Source organism: Callorhinchus milii, unplaced genomic scaffold, assembly GCF_018977255.1.
Source record: "Callorhinchus milii isolate IMCB2004 unplaced genomic scaffold, IMCB_Cmil_1.0 Scaffold9, whole genome shotgun sequence".
Taxonomy (NCBI): Eukaryota; Metazoa; Chordata; class Chondrichthyes; order Chimaeriformes; family Callorhinchidae; genus Callorhinchus; species Callorhinchus milii.
Window position 1 is genome coordinate 12,380,061 of NW_024704750.1, and position 15,524 is coordinate 12,395,584.

A 15,524-nucleotide genomic window follows, 5' to 3' on the forward strand; every position below is an offset into this window, starting at 1 on the left:
GACCTCCAGTTCAGGAACTTTCTTGCAGATAGTAAATTGGTGTTGGCATACACACAAAATAAATGACATGATTCAGCAGATTTCAAATCTGAACCTAAAACTCTGGAGACAGAAGTAAATATTCATCAAACAGTTGAACTTTAGATTGATTTTATTTTGCATCGGCAGCACTCTGTTAGTTTTAAGCCAACCTCGGAAATCAGGAATCCCAGTGCAGTGGCTGTGACCCAGATGTGTTGTTCTTTTCTTCTTCTGTGTGCGATTCTCTTTGAAATAAGGATATGGTGCTGTACAGTCTCGTTTGTGCATTCCTCAACAGCGAGCCAGGAATTTGTAGCCTTTGGGTAACCGCTGCTCTGAACTTCAGTACTTGAATACTTAGCACTTTGACACACATTTGCATCATGCACACAGGTTCAGAAAAGTCAGGAGTTAAGGTGGAGGGTGGAAGGGTGGATAAAAGACTTCTATAGCCTCAATGAGGAATGGAAAAATGAAGCAAGGGGCATTAAAGATGAGCATTTTATTTTGGAAGGGAACACTGTTTGGCATCACCCTTCTGTTTTTCTTGAGACTTCAAGCCAATAATTGGGCGGACGGAAAGTCTGCAGTATTTCATTTCCCTCGATCTTGTGCTGATCTATCTACCTTGTTAAATTATTCCAATGCAAGGTCGCATGCTGTCATTCCACTCCATTCGCATGTAGTACACAAGCAGTGAGCACATAAAACATTTTTGTCATGGCATTTCTTCATTGTTGTAATGCTAACAAAAACAATTTGTCTTAAAATTCCTTCGTATAATCTACCCTCCTGACAAAATGCCTTATTAGATAAGGAGTGAACGCCACAGTATTTTTAGGACCGTAAAATGTCGTATGGCTCCACAAGCATTACCCTTTTTGAGAGGTTTGAACCCAAAACCACATCACTCAATCGTTCTTTCTTCAGAAATGCACCTGGTTGTCTTTTTGAACCCGTTTGTATTGTCTATTTTTGCAGCCTTCCGCAAGCCAATTGCCCATTGAGTTAAAAGGTTCTGCTTGACTTCCCCTCTTACTACTAACATCTTAATTTTTAACTTATGTTTCATGGTAGTGAATAATTTGCCTGGCTCTTGCATTCTCATCTCAAAATCTTCTCTTTTCCAAATAAAATAAGCCTCATTTGCTTAACCTTTAGACAGGAAATTACTAATACCTGGTATTATCTTGGTTGTTTGCCTACGTACTCTGTCAAGGACAATAATAACTTTCTTATTAGGTGAAATGGACAGCACAGAATACTTCAGATGAAGTCTAACTCGTGTGTTTTTTTTATAATGAGCATTGTCAGTTCTTTTAATTGATGCTCTATCCTATGTTAATACGACTTAGTATATTTACAAACAATCAGTAGGCTGTTTCATAGAGTTATTCACATTAAATCCTCGAGCTCTTTCTGGCCAGCATGCACTGTAGTTAGTCCATTTAACATGTGCTCCTTCACTAATTATTCGTCACACTGAACCACCTCTGGCAATGAGCTACGTCTCACTCTCACCACTTGTTCAGAATTAAACACTCTGTGAACCATTCTGCATTGACCATAAAAGTAAATAACAGCCTTTTATATGCAAATATGTTTTTTGCTGCCGTGTATTTTTTATTGATGTTCAATATAAGCCAATACATTTTGTGGGAATTTGCTTGTGCAGGAATAGCACCCTCTCGGGTGCTGGTTCAGTAATATATTCAGGAAAACGTGAATAAGGGCTACATTTTCCAGTTAGGAGATTTCCTTTCAAGACATTGGTAGGAGATTGGTGGAAGTACTGACTTTCAGTCAGGGAATGTAAGGGCGTGTGGTGGTGCTGTGAGTTGCTGCCTGCATTTGGAATGGTAACAAGTGGTTTGTGTCTTTGCAATCCAATTCAATCCACTAAGCGAAAGGAGGGAAAGCTGAAGAAGCTCTACCGCCTGCAAGTACTTTCCATGCAGGTACGAAATATTGAGGGAGCTTTACCTGCGCACTTTTCTCAGTTCGGAGATAATCCAACGGCATTGGAAGCAAACCTAGTAAATATAGGAACAAAAATCACAAAACATTCATTCCAGTACTTCAACAAATAAATGCTTAAGAACAAAAACTGAGCTTGTTGGCAAATGTACAGTGGAGAGTGAGACATCAGCGTTTCATGTTGAAACATCATTGATATTTTCAAGGAGTTTGGATCCTTGGTGATATTTATTGAGGTTTTGTTGACTTGCCTCAATAGATTTTGCATTTAAGTTCAAAACTGCTTCAGCAATGCCATGGGAGTTTAGGATGGAAGTACTGAATTACTCCAGGAAATGGGTAATTTAATTGCAATGTGAACAGGGGTTATGGAATGCACTCCGTCTGAACTGAGAATGCTAATGAATGCTGTTGGGGAAATATTTGTGGTCTGAAGCCAGATTAAACTGCACAGAAATGAAACCGAACGGGAAACATTGTAAGTAAAATATTAATAACTCTGGAAGGAGCTGGGATTACCTGCAAAATTCCATCCAAGATGACAAGGTGATAGTTGCAGATTGCTTTTGCCTGTAATTTGCAACAATCAAGACTATGCAAGAGAGCTGTGCTGATGGAATTAAGTGATCTAAGCCCTTGACACTCTGGTGGAATAAAGTTGAATGAATAGCATTGTAATGCCAACCATCTGAGCAAAATTCTGACATTACAAAATCACTCCTACACTTTGGCTTGACTTAACCTTTGAGACACAAAATTGCTAAGCAATCTTAATCGCTAATCCATTGCGTACTGCATTTCATTTGCATCTTGCAAAATTAAAATTTGTTTTGTTCTGCAATGTTCTACAAAAATTATAGAGTTGAGTAACATGTGAGGGAATGAGAATGTATTATTTAGGTCTTGAAAAATCTAAATGTAATTTTATTGATACACAGTAATACCTACTTGCAAGTGCAATCTTCCAAGGAGAGTTTCTGAACACATTACATTAGAGGTTGGTATAACCAAGAACATTCTGAACTGTGATGAATATTGCACTATTTATCATTGCTATTTACACTTCTATTTCTAGGGTGAGATACAGCTTATCAATTTGGAAACCAGACGAGATGCTGTGGAACAGATGTCACTGAAGTTGTACAGTGAACAGTACACAAGCAGCAACAAACGGACCCAGGAGTTTGCTGCATTGTCAAAAGTCAGCCGTATAGGTATTAACAGGTAAGGAATTTACTGAGTAAGTTTGAGAGGTACATATCTTTAACGCTTTCTCAATCATTCATCTCATGAGCTACATCACATAACTACAACATCGCATAATACTGTATTATGTGGCCAACATATAGCATGCTAACCAAAATCTGTAGATTACCAAAATCTGTGCCGTTTCCTCTATAAGGACATGCTATCTGATCTACATTGTTTATGCCGATGTACTGTAGGCTATTGCCCCTCTATGGTAAAACAAGGGTTCACACAAAGAGCTCCTGATCTCAGCTGGGCTCTCAATTAGAAGCAGCAAATGAAAGATTGAGAGACATTAAGTACTGTAGATCTACTCCACTCAGGCATTATTCCTGGTGGCTGGTTGCATGCAAAAACAATAATAACTTTTTTAATCTACGACTGTTTGTGGGACATTGCTGTGCGCAATTGGCTGCCGCGTTCGCCCACAAATATACAGTCAATTCACTTTACAGTGTGTTCTGTGAAGCGCTTTGGGACGTCCTCCCGACGTGAAAAGCGCTATATCAAATGCAAGGATTATTATTATTATAACATTGATAAATAATTAAATAATGATAAAAGATTTCCATTTTAATATCGGGCTTCATCACGTTACATCATTTCAAAAGTTTCTTTCTAAGGAAAGACGTGGGGAGTGGAGTGGGTTAGGAAAGTTTTTTTTAAAAAACGGGTAATTTAAAATGAATAACTTTTCATTTAAATTGCCATACAATACAAGCTTATATAACTCTTCTGCTGATCCTAATCATTGGTAATGCTGAGGTTCCACTGTAATCTTAATGCTTTTGTTGACATTAATCTTAATTTCAAGAGAATCTAGGATAATATTCTTAACCGTCTACATTAGTAATGGAACATGCTTTCACCTGTTTGAGGCCAAATGATTTTTAAATGGATAGCTTTAAAGTTCATTGTTATGAACTTAATCTGGATGAATGCATTAATCGAAATATGTTCAACTGGCCAAATTTGATTTTCCCCATTCTTAAAAAAATGTCTCCTCATAGCTGCTAACCCCACAATGAGTATTCATCTGGCAGAACATGTAGACAGGGTGTGGACTGTTGATAAATGGTCAGTATAGTAAATGGTGCTGCAGTGTGAGGGTGTGTGGTGGTCAGAATTTCTGCTAAAATGGGGGTCAGCAGCCTATGACCCAGATCTATATTTTTCTCTCAATTTTTAAATATGGGAACTGATCATACCGGTTACAGCTTTGATTGTAAGTTCGAAAGCAAATTCATGCAATTGAATTTGGAATCAAACCTAATTCATGTGATACAACTTAGAACATGTGCAATTAATTTGGGTGCTCAGATCGCAAACATCACGCAGTCTTTGAGGCAGTGCGAATTTACTAATTCTTTTGGAATGGGTTTGTCAAAAAGATTAAGATCCAATGTCAGGAGTCACTGCAATATGTGCACTTTCTAGCTGCAGCCAACTTAGAAGCTAAATCTCTTAATAAATCCAAATGTGGTGGTTTAGTTTACTTGGATGGAATTTGCAGAAGAATGTTTGAAGCTCATTATTTGAACTATTATGAATATCTATTTAGATGTGAAATCCAAAAAATCAGCTCTGTTGCCTATTTGGTCCAAGCTTTTTTTGGGGCCCACAAAATACACAGTCAATCCACTTTACAGTATATCCTGTGAAGCGCTTTGAGACGCCCCAATGACATGATAAGGCGCTTTATCAAATGGAAGGATTATTATTGTGATTGCAGCAAAAATGATTCTTTTGCTTGTTTTGGAGTGAACTTGTTCATTCACTGCAACATTTATTTTATTTTTGACGAAGCTGGACCCGAACCAGCTACTAGAACGTCTGTTTAAACATAGCGTGAAATCATCTCTGTGGAAGTTTCCTTTCCATTAACTATCAGGGAGGGACATGGTTCTGAACTCCTGCCAGATTTTGCTAGTTAATTTTTGTTAAGGATCATTCAGTTTGGAGTGCTATTGATGAACATCAATGTCAGGAATGACATTTCAATAAATCTGGAGAACTGTGCTTTATCTTGTTGATGACTGCACTTTTCATGATTATTACCTCTTACTGCATCAGACTGTTGGAGCTGAATTGTAAGATGGAGACTTCGCTTAACTCAGGTTCTGTGCTTTGAACTGAACACCACTTTAATCCTTTTAAGCTCCTCATTCTAATGATTTATTTAGCTGAAAAGCGTAATGATCTCCCTTTGAATTTTAATGATTACTGTCTTTTTGAGAATTCCACATTTTGACTTTTTGGCCTCACCTTTGCATCTAACATGTCTTTGGGGAGCACCTGTCTAGTGCTGCATCCAGCCCTTTTGAGTGGCTTGGCATAAGCACTCATGCCCAACTAAAATGTGTCTGATACACTTTCATCTTCTTATAAAACCTTTGGCTGCAGGTTTACCTTCGGTGCTGTTGTCCCTTTTGTGCAGCTGACACACATCTTTCTCATTGAGGCAGCATTGAAAACGGCTTCATTGAAATGACAAAAAAAAGCTAAATGGATTAAGAGCAAGAAATCGGCATTGATGATTTTCTTTGTCGATTTTATCTTCTTTTATTTTATTTCCTATACTTTTTTAAAAAAAATGACAAAACATTAGTTTTGACTTTGCCTGTTGGTATCATCTAATTATACTGTTTATTTTCCCATTCTGACACATTATTACCTTTTGTTATTAATCTTGTTGTGCTATCTGCTTATATTAGAATTTAATGATATCTTACTGAGTAGTTTCAAGTTTTAATTTTCTCTCTAACAAGCAATTAAATTTTTCAGTCATTGTTCATTCAGGAATATATATTTTATTTATATAATGCATAATGCATTTTTAATTCTACTTTCCAGCCTTCTGGACTTTGAATCAGAACACCAGGAGCTCTGGGATTGGCTGATTGACATGGAATCCATAGTGATGGACAGCCATGACCTGATGATGTCAGAAGAGCAGCAGCAGCATCTTTACAAGGTTAGAGCCTATGTTACTGTCTTTACGTGGATATAGAAAATCTGATTAGCCTGACAAGTCTCTCGCTCTCAGAGGACATCTTGACGTTCATTGTATATATCATGGTGCCTATTAGAATTCCCTTCCCTGTCCCCAACTTCATTTCCATCTCCTGCGTGCCAGCAGACAGTGCAGACATCATAATTGCCAAAGAGTTTCCTTTATCACATTCTATTAAGTTTAATTTTACAAAGGAATGAAGAAATGTTCTCGTAGAGGGTAGAAAGAGAACGGAGAGATGGGATTAAAAAATAGACTGAAACAAAATGAATAGTCAATGGGAGTAGGGGCTCTACTTTACAGCCTGTGTTTTGATTTGAGTTTCAGATAGATTAGTCTGTCCTTCAGAAGCTCAAAGAATGAAATTTGCTATGAGTCTTGGTTCGTTGCTGCCTGGACACCAGTCTGTTTTCAATGAATTTTTATTGGTAATAGATAAAGCAGACTTTATTGCTTTTCGTCACTATATTTTACACATGATTAAAACAAATATTTGGGAATTTAATGTTAATTTGAATTCCCTCAAATAATAAATGAGAAATGTATATTTATACCTATTCTGTTACACACCCTATTAAATGCACTACTTTGTATCATATTCCTTTATTATTTTATTGATACAGAATCTCAAAACTTATAGTGTAGATCTGATGATATTTTAAAACCGAGCAGGAGTAATATGTCAAAGCATTTCAGGGGTTATTTTCAGCAGAACTCCACAGCAGTAAATCTGCCTCGTTTAGGCTATTTTTTATTGTTGTAATTCTGACAGTTGTCATCCCTGAATTGCTTTGAACATATGGCATATTTCAAAGAGCAGATTGTGAATCGTAAAGAAAAAAAATTAATAACCGCCATCAGAATTGACAACAGGATAATGACAAGAAACAACCACCCTCTGGCTCTTTCTGTAATTTTTCATTTTATACAAGAAATGGAAATTCAAGGTCAAACACAAGCCTATCTCTCTCTCTTTGTGAATGGTTTCGTCGGAAGTTATTGTCACCTTTAAGACTGGTACTGGGAGGAATATCTTAACACTGGATGTGTGCAATACTAGTGATGGTAACAGAGGAAACTCAGACCATAATCTGTCGCGTTGTTAACAAGGGATGAATGCAGATAATGTCAAATTGGTGTACGGGAGAGGAAGAAGAGTAGGGGGCTGAGAGATAAGGGACAATTATTTTACATTTTTAAAGAAATATAAGGTAAAGGAAAATGCACCAGTTGCAGGAACAAAATAGGTGAGATGAAAAGGGAGCTGTGAGAGCAAGTCACACGTATATTTTCCAGGATAGAATGCCATACACGAAAAGATTATTTTTGTGGCAAGGTTGTTAAGTCCAAATAATTCCTTTTATTCTTTTATCTTCTTATAAATGCACACCATTTGGAGTCCTCCTTTCCCCTCAATATAGATGCTATGTTGTTGTGGGCAAAACACAGGCTTCTGAAAGCAACTTTTGTGGAGTTTAAGCAAGCCCTGAGCAGTATAAAACATGTCTAAATACCACAAACTTGAATTTGATAGTCAATCACGTGTTTTGTTTTATCTGCAGTGTTACTGGAAATAATTTTATTCCTGCCTCTATTGAACTTAATCCTTCCAATCTTCTTTGTTTTTCTGGCTTTTTTAAAAGATAGTCTAGCCCGAGAAAATAAACTTTAACCTTTTCAGTACTCCTCTCTATTGATGAAGCTTTTAATGATTTACTAAAATGCAGTTTCTGTCATGTTGTACTATTTTGCCTTATAAAAATTCTACCAAATGCTATTATGCAGAATTTCAAAGGCTGTTAAAGATTGCACGTTGCAAAGCTGATGAAACAACTAAACAGGGTCTTTTTGTCTCTTTTCCTTTCTTTGTACTCGATGAAAGCTTGTTCAGCTGACCTGCTATGAAAAGCAGGCTGACCATTGACCACCTCAATTGCCCCAACTGTTTGTACTGTTGTGTGAATCAGATCATGTGATTTAGCAAAGATAATTCAATTAAAGGTGCAGTGCACCATCATTATGTAAATTATCCCATCACCTTCTGTCCGTTTTATCTCCTTAGGCATTGGACTAGGAGCTATTATGGAGAGATTCTCTGACTCCCTTTTTAATTATGGCAAACCCACAACATTTTTGCTTGCCAGAGTTCCACATCTTTGTATTGTGTAGTGATGCAAACTCCAAACAACACTCCAACTTCAATTTTACTTCCATCTGATGCTGCTTTGCTTCTTTATGAGAGTTGTCAGTAGATGATAGATCAGTACATTGATTTACTGAAATAATCTATTGCGATTGGCTCATGAATGGCATTATTTCCCCATCAAAGTGCCACGTTCTAAGGCTGCAGTAACATCAAGATTGTTAAACCCACATTAATTAGGCACCAACACATCTACTAAAGGGGGTATTGCAGTAAAGCAAAGTTTTGGTTCAGGAATGGGAGGGAGGGAGTCCTTGGACTGTTGATTTAGCATTTAACCTAAATCTAACTACTATGCCCACGTTAGTAATGCACTTCAAATCTTGTTATGTTTATATAATTTTTAAAAAAAATATTCAAGTCCTATTTAACTTTCTCAGTATTCCTGACAAGCTTTATGGCCTCACTTCCTTTTTACATCACGGCCTCATGTCAGGTTAGGATAGAGCAACCTTAACGATGCTTGTGTCGCTATCAATCCCAGGTGGATTTATTTCCTTTGAATAGCAGATCCTGTTTCTATTTAATGGTCTCAGTGAAGCGGATCCTTTCAAATCAGAGTACCTTTGAAGTACAGCACTGTACTATTGCTATGTGTGCTCCTGGTTACCCATCACCTCTGGTATATCATCCAATAGTAGAGTCTGAAACTTTCTCTTGTTCATTTTCTATGCCTCTGTCTATCATTCTTTCGGTTGTAAGACTTCATCATATTGGCAGCTAGCATTATGTTTGTGCTCTTATGTACCTAATTGTACTTTACGGCACTGGCCAGATTTTATTACACCGGGCATGACTAGATCTTAATAGCAGATTTCCCCAAAATGTTTCCTGATTGCTGCAATTTATCATTCAACTGAAGAAGAACGTTGAATTATCTGCTAGTTGTATCCTATTTGCAGCTCATATACAAACTGATACAAAACTATCACTCACTTTCTGATAATACAAGTCCTCAGCATGTTCAGTATGGGGTTTTAGTGTAATTAAACACCTGACATTACAAGATTTGATTTGGTCTGAATTTTTCCACTGTTGAAGCCAAGGCTATTATTGGTTGTGTAGTTTGCTAGTGCAATGCAAGATTCGGTTATTTTCCTGCATCCATATCCCACAGTTATGAATAGTTGGCTGATAATAAGTACTTGATTTATTCTGGAGTTTGTTATTTTACAATGTTTAATGTCACTGTGATTCAGTTAGTTCTATAATTTTCTGCTTTCTAATACTGCAGGGGATTATATGGATACGATTGAGAGTTAACAAACTTAATTTCTTGATTCTTTGGTAAAAGTCCAACATTACAGATTTAATATATAGCATGAAAAACAATTGCACACAAACAACCACAACCAGCATATACTGGAAAACCACAGCAGGTCAATCAGCAGCTGAAAGAGAAAGATAACAACAACAGCAACAACAACAAATTACATTTGTGTAGCGCCTTTCACGTCGGGAGGTCGTCCCAAGGTGCTGGACAGTCAGGGATTTGGACCCAAGCAGGGGGTTGGGATCAGAAGGAGTCGAGGCAGGGTGGGTTGGAGGGTGGCCGAGTCTGAAGTGGTAAATGCGTGGATGAGGGTTTCGGAAGCTTGAGGGGAGGCAGTGGCAGAGCCGGGCGATGTTGCAAAGGTGGAGGGAAGGCAGAGCGGGACATGGCACAGATGTGGGACAGAAAGGACTGTTGAGGGTTAAACAAGATGTCAAGGTTTCGAACTGGCTCAGTGAGGTGGACTGTACATCCATGGTTCGGTGCCTGAGATGTGGTACTGGCAGCATCTCCATCCAGATAGTTCATAGTTCAAGCAGGATCCTTTATTAGAACCCACAAGAATATGCTTTCAGGTTTAGAGAAAAAATCCTGCTCAGTGCAAAATGCAGTAACCTTCACAAAAGAAATTCATAAATTATGTCCAAGGCTTTAAAGATTAGAAAATAAATTCTGACCCACGACAAAAAGAGTACAATATAAATTCTTGCTTTATCAAGTTAGAAAGTCGAGAGAAATAGCATTCGTTAGGGATAGGGTGAATCTAAGAACTCGTATCTAATCATAATTGTCGTTCATGACATCAGTATCTGGGGAAAAAACAATACTTATATTGCAAGAGATTGCCAGAGCATGTCAATAATGCTGTTATCGCCAGCCATCAATATTACAGCAACAGTTTTATTCTGAAATGCGCTATTGTGTTCAGGTCCTTGATCCCACTGCAGCTCAATTAGTTTGGAGTTTGATTACCCTTTGTGGTCTGATGCTTCAGTTATGATCGGTTTTGTGATATTATGGCCGTTCACTTAGTGTGACGTTTGATACTGTGAGCTGCTATCTGATTTTACTTCAGAATATATAATGTGCAATACAATTTGACTTTTTTTCCCCTTGCAGTTTGCAACTGGATCAGTCACTGGATGCTTCAACAGCTCATTTAGTCTGGGATTTGAAATCCTGATAAGGTGTCTGATTCTATAATAACTCATTTAGTCTGGAGTTTAGTCATTTCCCCTCGTAGTTGTGATTAGGCGTGTGATAGTACAGCAGCTCATTTATAGTAGAGTTTAATATTGTGAACGGAGATCTAGTGTCTCTGGTTGGTGCCATAGAAAATCTGGAATCTTGTTATAGTAATCAACAATTAATCTTATTGACATCTCTTGCATATCCAAGTATAGTTTTTTTCCAGCTATTAGTTTGTTAAAATATTTTAATTGTTATTCATCCTTACTTTCTCACAACACTTTGCTGTGGATAACTCTAACTTAGGTCAGGAAAGTGAGGTAATCTTATCCTATGAAATTTCCACAGATTCTATCAATAATGCCCCCTGATCACCATCCAAGAAGTGAGTTTGTGCAGAGAGGAAAGGCATCTCTCTTTCCTGTACAACCTTTGCTCAGTCTATATGACTGAAGTAAAACAGGCAAGATCTATAGCTAACACAAGCCTAGGGGTGAATGTCAGTTGATACTTGAATTTTCACAGACATTTAGTTGAGAGTCCAGTGTTGCTGTAATATAGGTGTTGACCTATTCCTATTATTTCCATAGTCTTCACTACAGCTGTTCACATATTGTGGCATGCGATTTTACATGGACTTCAATCTCTTTATTGAGGCTTTGGAGTCTGTAGCCTCCTTTCTTGGTGATGGTAATTTGCTACATTTGGACTGAATGTTGTTTGTGAGGTATTGTTTGCTATCTGTAACCTCTTCCTCGAACCGCATCTCAGGAATAGAACAGATAAGAAATGGATAATTCCTTGTTTTAGAACTTAAAATGGATTGCGCTTGCGTTCCAAGAGATGGTACTTGGATATGCAAGAGATTGTCTGAGCTTGTCGCTATGATTAATTGTTGATTACTATACCAGATTCCAAATTTGCTGCGGCTTTCGTCCCAACATACATACATTACAAGCTTTATAGCTGCCAGTCATTTAGAATTAGTGTAGCTATTGCAAAAGCAGCTGGGAACTTGAAGATCTCTTGCCTTCAAACTAGGGATAATGATCATTGTATTTTTCCACAACAAATCTTACTGCAGTGCTAGGGGGTGATTCTCCAGACTAGGTTGAAGTCTGTAAGCATCAGCATATTATCAGTTCATAACTGTTCTGTGTTTTGAGTTAAATTAGATAAATATTATGACTGATTATCTTGGTGTCGAAAGCTAAGATTAAAACTATGCAATGTTGGTTATTGATCTCTGTTCATTAAGTGTTTGGGTTTATTTTCACTCTTCCACCTTATTGAGACTCTTATCGCTAACAGTCTCATATGAGAGTATTGAATCTCACATATCTAGAACAGATGTTTAGTACATTATGTGAATCTAGAATTCTTGATATTTGTATTTCATAGAGTGACTATTGTGATATCTATAATCAGCTATTTGATATGCTACACTTGTTCAAAAATAGCAATGTGTAAACATACACAGATAATTTTGAAATTTTGTATATGCATCATAATGCCAACAATAAAACAAAACAAGAATGTTTTCGAAGGATATGCTGGCGAGACACTGTTGTTTTAGAAACCTCAGGCATAAAAAGACATAGCAAAAAATCATTGTATTGATCAGTGTAAGTTAACCCTCCTTCACTGCACTGAATTACAATGCAGCAACTGAATAATCCAAAGGTTTAGCAATCTCGCAAAGTAATAAAAAGCTGTAATATTTTCCGTGAAAAGAAGCTGATATAATCAATTTTATTTGTATTATAAAAGTGCTTAGTTAAAGTAGTGATGCATAATATTGATACTTTAGTTAGTTACGTCCAGTATTTCATAACTCTCTTTACAGTTTATCTAGGTCAGATTGTTTTTGGACTGAATTTGCTTACGTCTATCGTGCACATGGATATATTATACAAGACAATGGAGTGGAATCTCTGAAGAATCCATTGTATTTCTTTGCAAAGCTCTGGTTGCATTTCCTTTGGGTTCTCTTCCTGCTCTCAGTGTCTCACTCTCTGCTCGGCATGCTATGACCCTGAGTGGATCAAACAAACCATGGTGAAAGTTTTCCTCATTTGCATCACTTCTAGACAGCCCTGTCCTGCTCTTTGCTGACAGGAAATCACTGCCTTTGTCACCTTTTTGTGCTCTACTTGTGGCAGTGGCCATGTGACTGGGAATAATCCCAACCACAGTTAAGATGTAACTCCCCCTGACATGTTTCTTTCAAAACCTAAAAGTAAATGAAACCAAAAATGCTTTGAATTATGAGGTAGGAAGATTAAAGCACTGGTATTGACTGCTGCTGCAATGGATTTTTTTTAAAAAAGACGTCCAGCATAGTCTTTATAAATTAAAAGGAAAAATGTAATCCATCACCATGTTGTACTTCTTTAAAATTCTCCCCTGATCAAAAGTATTTTATCCACGTTCATATGAAAACTTTACTTGTATCAGTGTGATACCGTGTGCAATGAAGAATTTATTGTATTAAACCCCAGATTATTACAGCAACAGAAATAAATGTTTTTTTTGCAAAGACAGGTGCAGATGTACACACAACACGGCATGGTCCAGACACTTTGAAAGAAAAGAGCTGAAATGAAGAGGACCCTCTATACTCACAACAAAGCCGGGGGTTGTGTATTTTTTCTCCAGTGTAGTGATTCAAAAGAGATCTCCATGGAGACAGAAATACATTTCTTAAACAGTTTTATTTTTCACCAAAATAAAGGTTATTTAAAAGGGAGAAGGGAAATGCACCTTAGGTTAGGAATAGTTTCAATTTATTCCAAGCACAATATTAATTCAAGATGTTCTATGGATTTTCCCCAGAAAATTACAATATTATTTCAAATGATTTAATATTATTAAGGTGTATCAAATGGCATTTCTGATCAAGTGTTTCAAAGGTTTATGTCAACAAACCTTATCACATAACAGTTTTATTTTCTTTAATTTGGTTAAAATGGCTCAGAATACCAGATTAAACATGTTTCTCAATTAAAACAATTTAATATCCTGTAACTGAACTATAGCTGGGGATTTAATAACCTTTTGTCTTCCAGTGGAATGTGTAATGAGTCTCAAATAGAAAACTTGCCAAAAAATTAAGATTAGCCGTTAGATAATGCTGATGTATCAGACAATCAAGGTTCTATAAAACATTCATACTCTGAAATAACTGCACTAAAATTGCTGTACATCTCAACACTTTAACTTGAGGCATGGGGTAATGAGGCATAATCTAATCTAATGCATTCTTTTGGTTATTTTCCTTTTACCCCATATCCTTTTGGATGGGTTACAAGGTGATCAATTTAAAACACTTATAAAGATCCTAAATGAACATTGTGAGTCCTCAGGCATCCAAATGCACGCATACCCCTGATGCACACGTACGTGTGTGCATGCACATGTAGATGCACAATTGTGCATTCTAAAGGTCAAAAAAATCGGACAATGTTAGTTTTTCTGATGTATGCATACCAGTTGTCATAATTGCATTTTTCATTATAACATGTGTAATGATTTTTAAATCCATTATAAGAACATAAGTTAATCAACATAATCTGAGTATCGTTTGAGATAGGAAAATGAGTAACTCGCATTTTTGAATATGTTGGGAAAAGTAGTTTTATGATTATCATTTTGCCCCCTTTTTAATTCCTTCATGACCAAGGTGATCCTTTGTCATAACACGTGTGCAAGTTAACTGAAGTTGTTTTGCAGTAACTCAGTTGGCAGCTTTAGTAAATGCCGTTGGCAACATAATACTAAAAAAGACATTCTCCCTTACATTTTTGAGAACCCGTCCGTTAAAGGTTAAATTTGATCAATAATTTATGTATATCATTCTCTTCTTTGTACTTTGAAGCTAGAGGAGATGGATTATAGAAGCACATTCCAATTCAACATTTTTAAATCATGTGCTGCAAAAGATCTAACAAAGAAGTTAGATTGATATTAATGTTCTTGCATAAAGTGTGAATTACTAAGAAATACCACAAATCAGGGTTGTCACTTCTGAGAGCTTTAAAAGAAATGGCCAACTTTAAGGGAAGCCTTTTATTGTGGTTGCAGGTTATCTATTCGAGGCACACTGCGGTTTTGTGCTGTTTAGAAGCGAGGTTTTTGTGGTTGGATAGCTACATATCAGATGATGATACTTTGAACAATGCTGACAGTTCCAACGCGGTCAATTTAACACTTTCTCAATTAGTTCAACTGGGACCGGAAGATGAGTTTGGAGAGTTGTGTTCGAGCTGTTCTTTGTGCCCTTATATTTTATTTTGACGACACATTTCTATCAAGTTATTTATTCTTGAAATATTTTCAACTGAATCAGCAATGAGTTGTTTTATTTTTATGAACACAGCGCGTGGAGCAGGAACACTTTGGTTAATCATTCTGGATTTGAATCATGATCTGCCTAGTTTTGTTGCTGTATTTTTTTCAAATTTGAATTATAAAGTATATCAAAGATAGTTTGTGAATTTAGTGGTTACAATTACAGCATGTTCTCTACCCTTTTTTTCCAATTAGTTTGTAAAAGGATATAGAGCTTGCTCTTTGTTACCGGCAAGAGTAACCTTCGTGCT

The 15,524-nt window shown here is 36.8% G+C and overlaps 1 protein-coding gene across 1 annotated transcript in view; it reads left to right on the forward strand.

Moving 5' to 3' along the window:
• Positions 1–15,524, forward strand: part of akap6 (A kinase (PRKA) anchor protein 6) — a 113,694-nt gene that overhangs the window by 61,802 nt on the left and 36,368 nt on the right. Inside the window, exons 7-8 of the mRNA XM_007893379.2 lie at positions 3,074–3,222; positions 6,100–6,220. Coding sequence (XP_007891570.2) covers positions 3,074–3,222; positions 6,100–6,220 — 270 coding nt within the window. The remainder of the gene's footprint in view (positions 1–3,073; positions 3,223–6,099; positions 6,221–15,524) is intronic.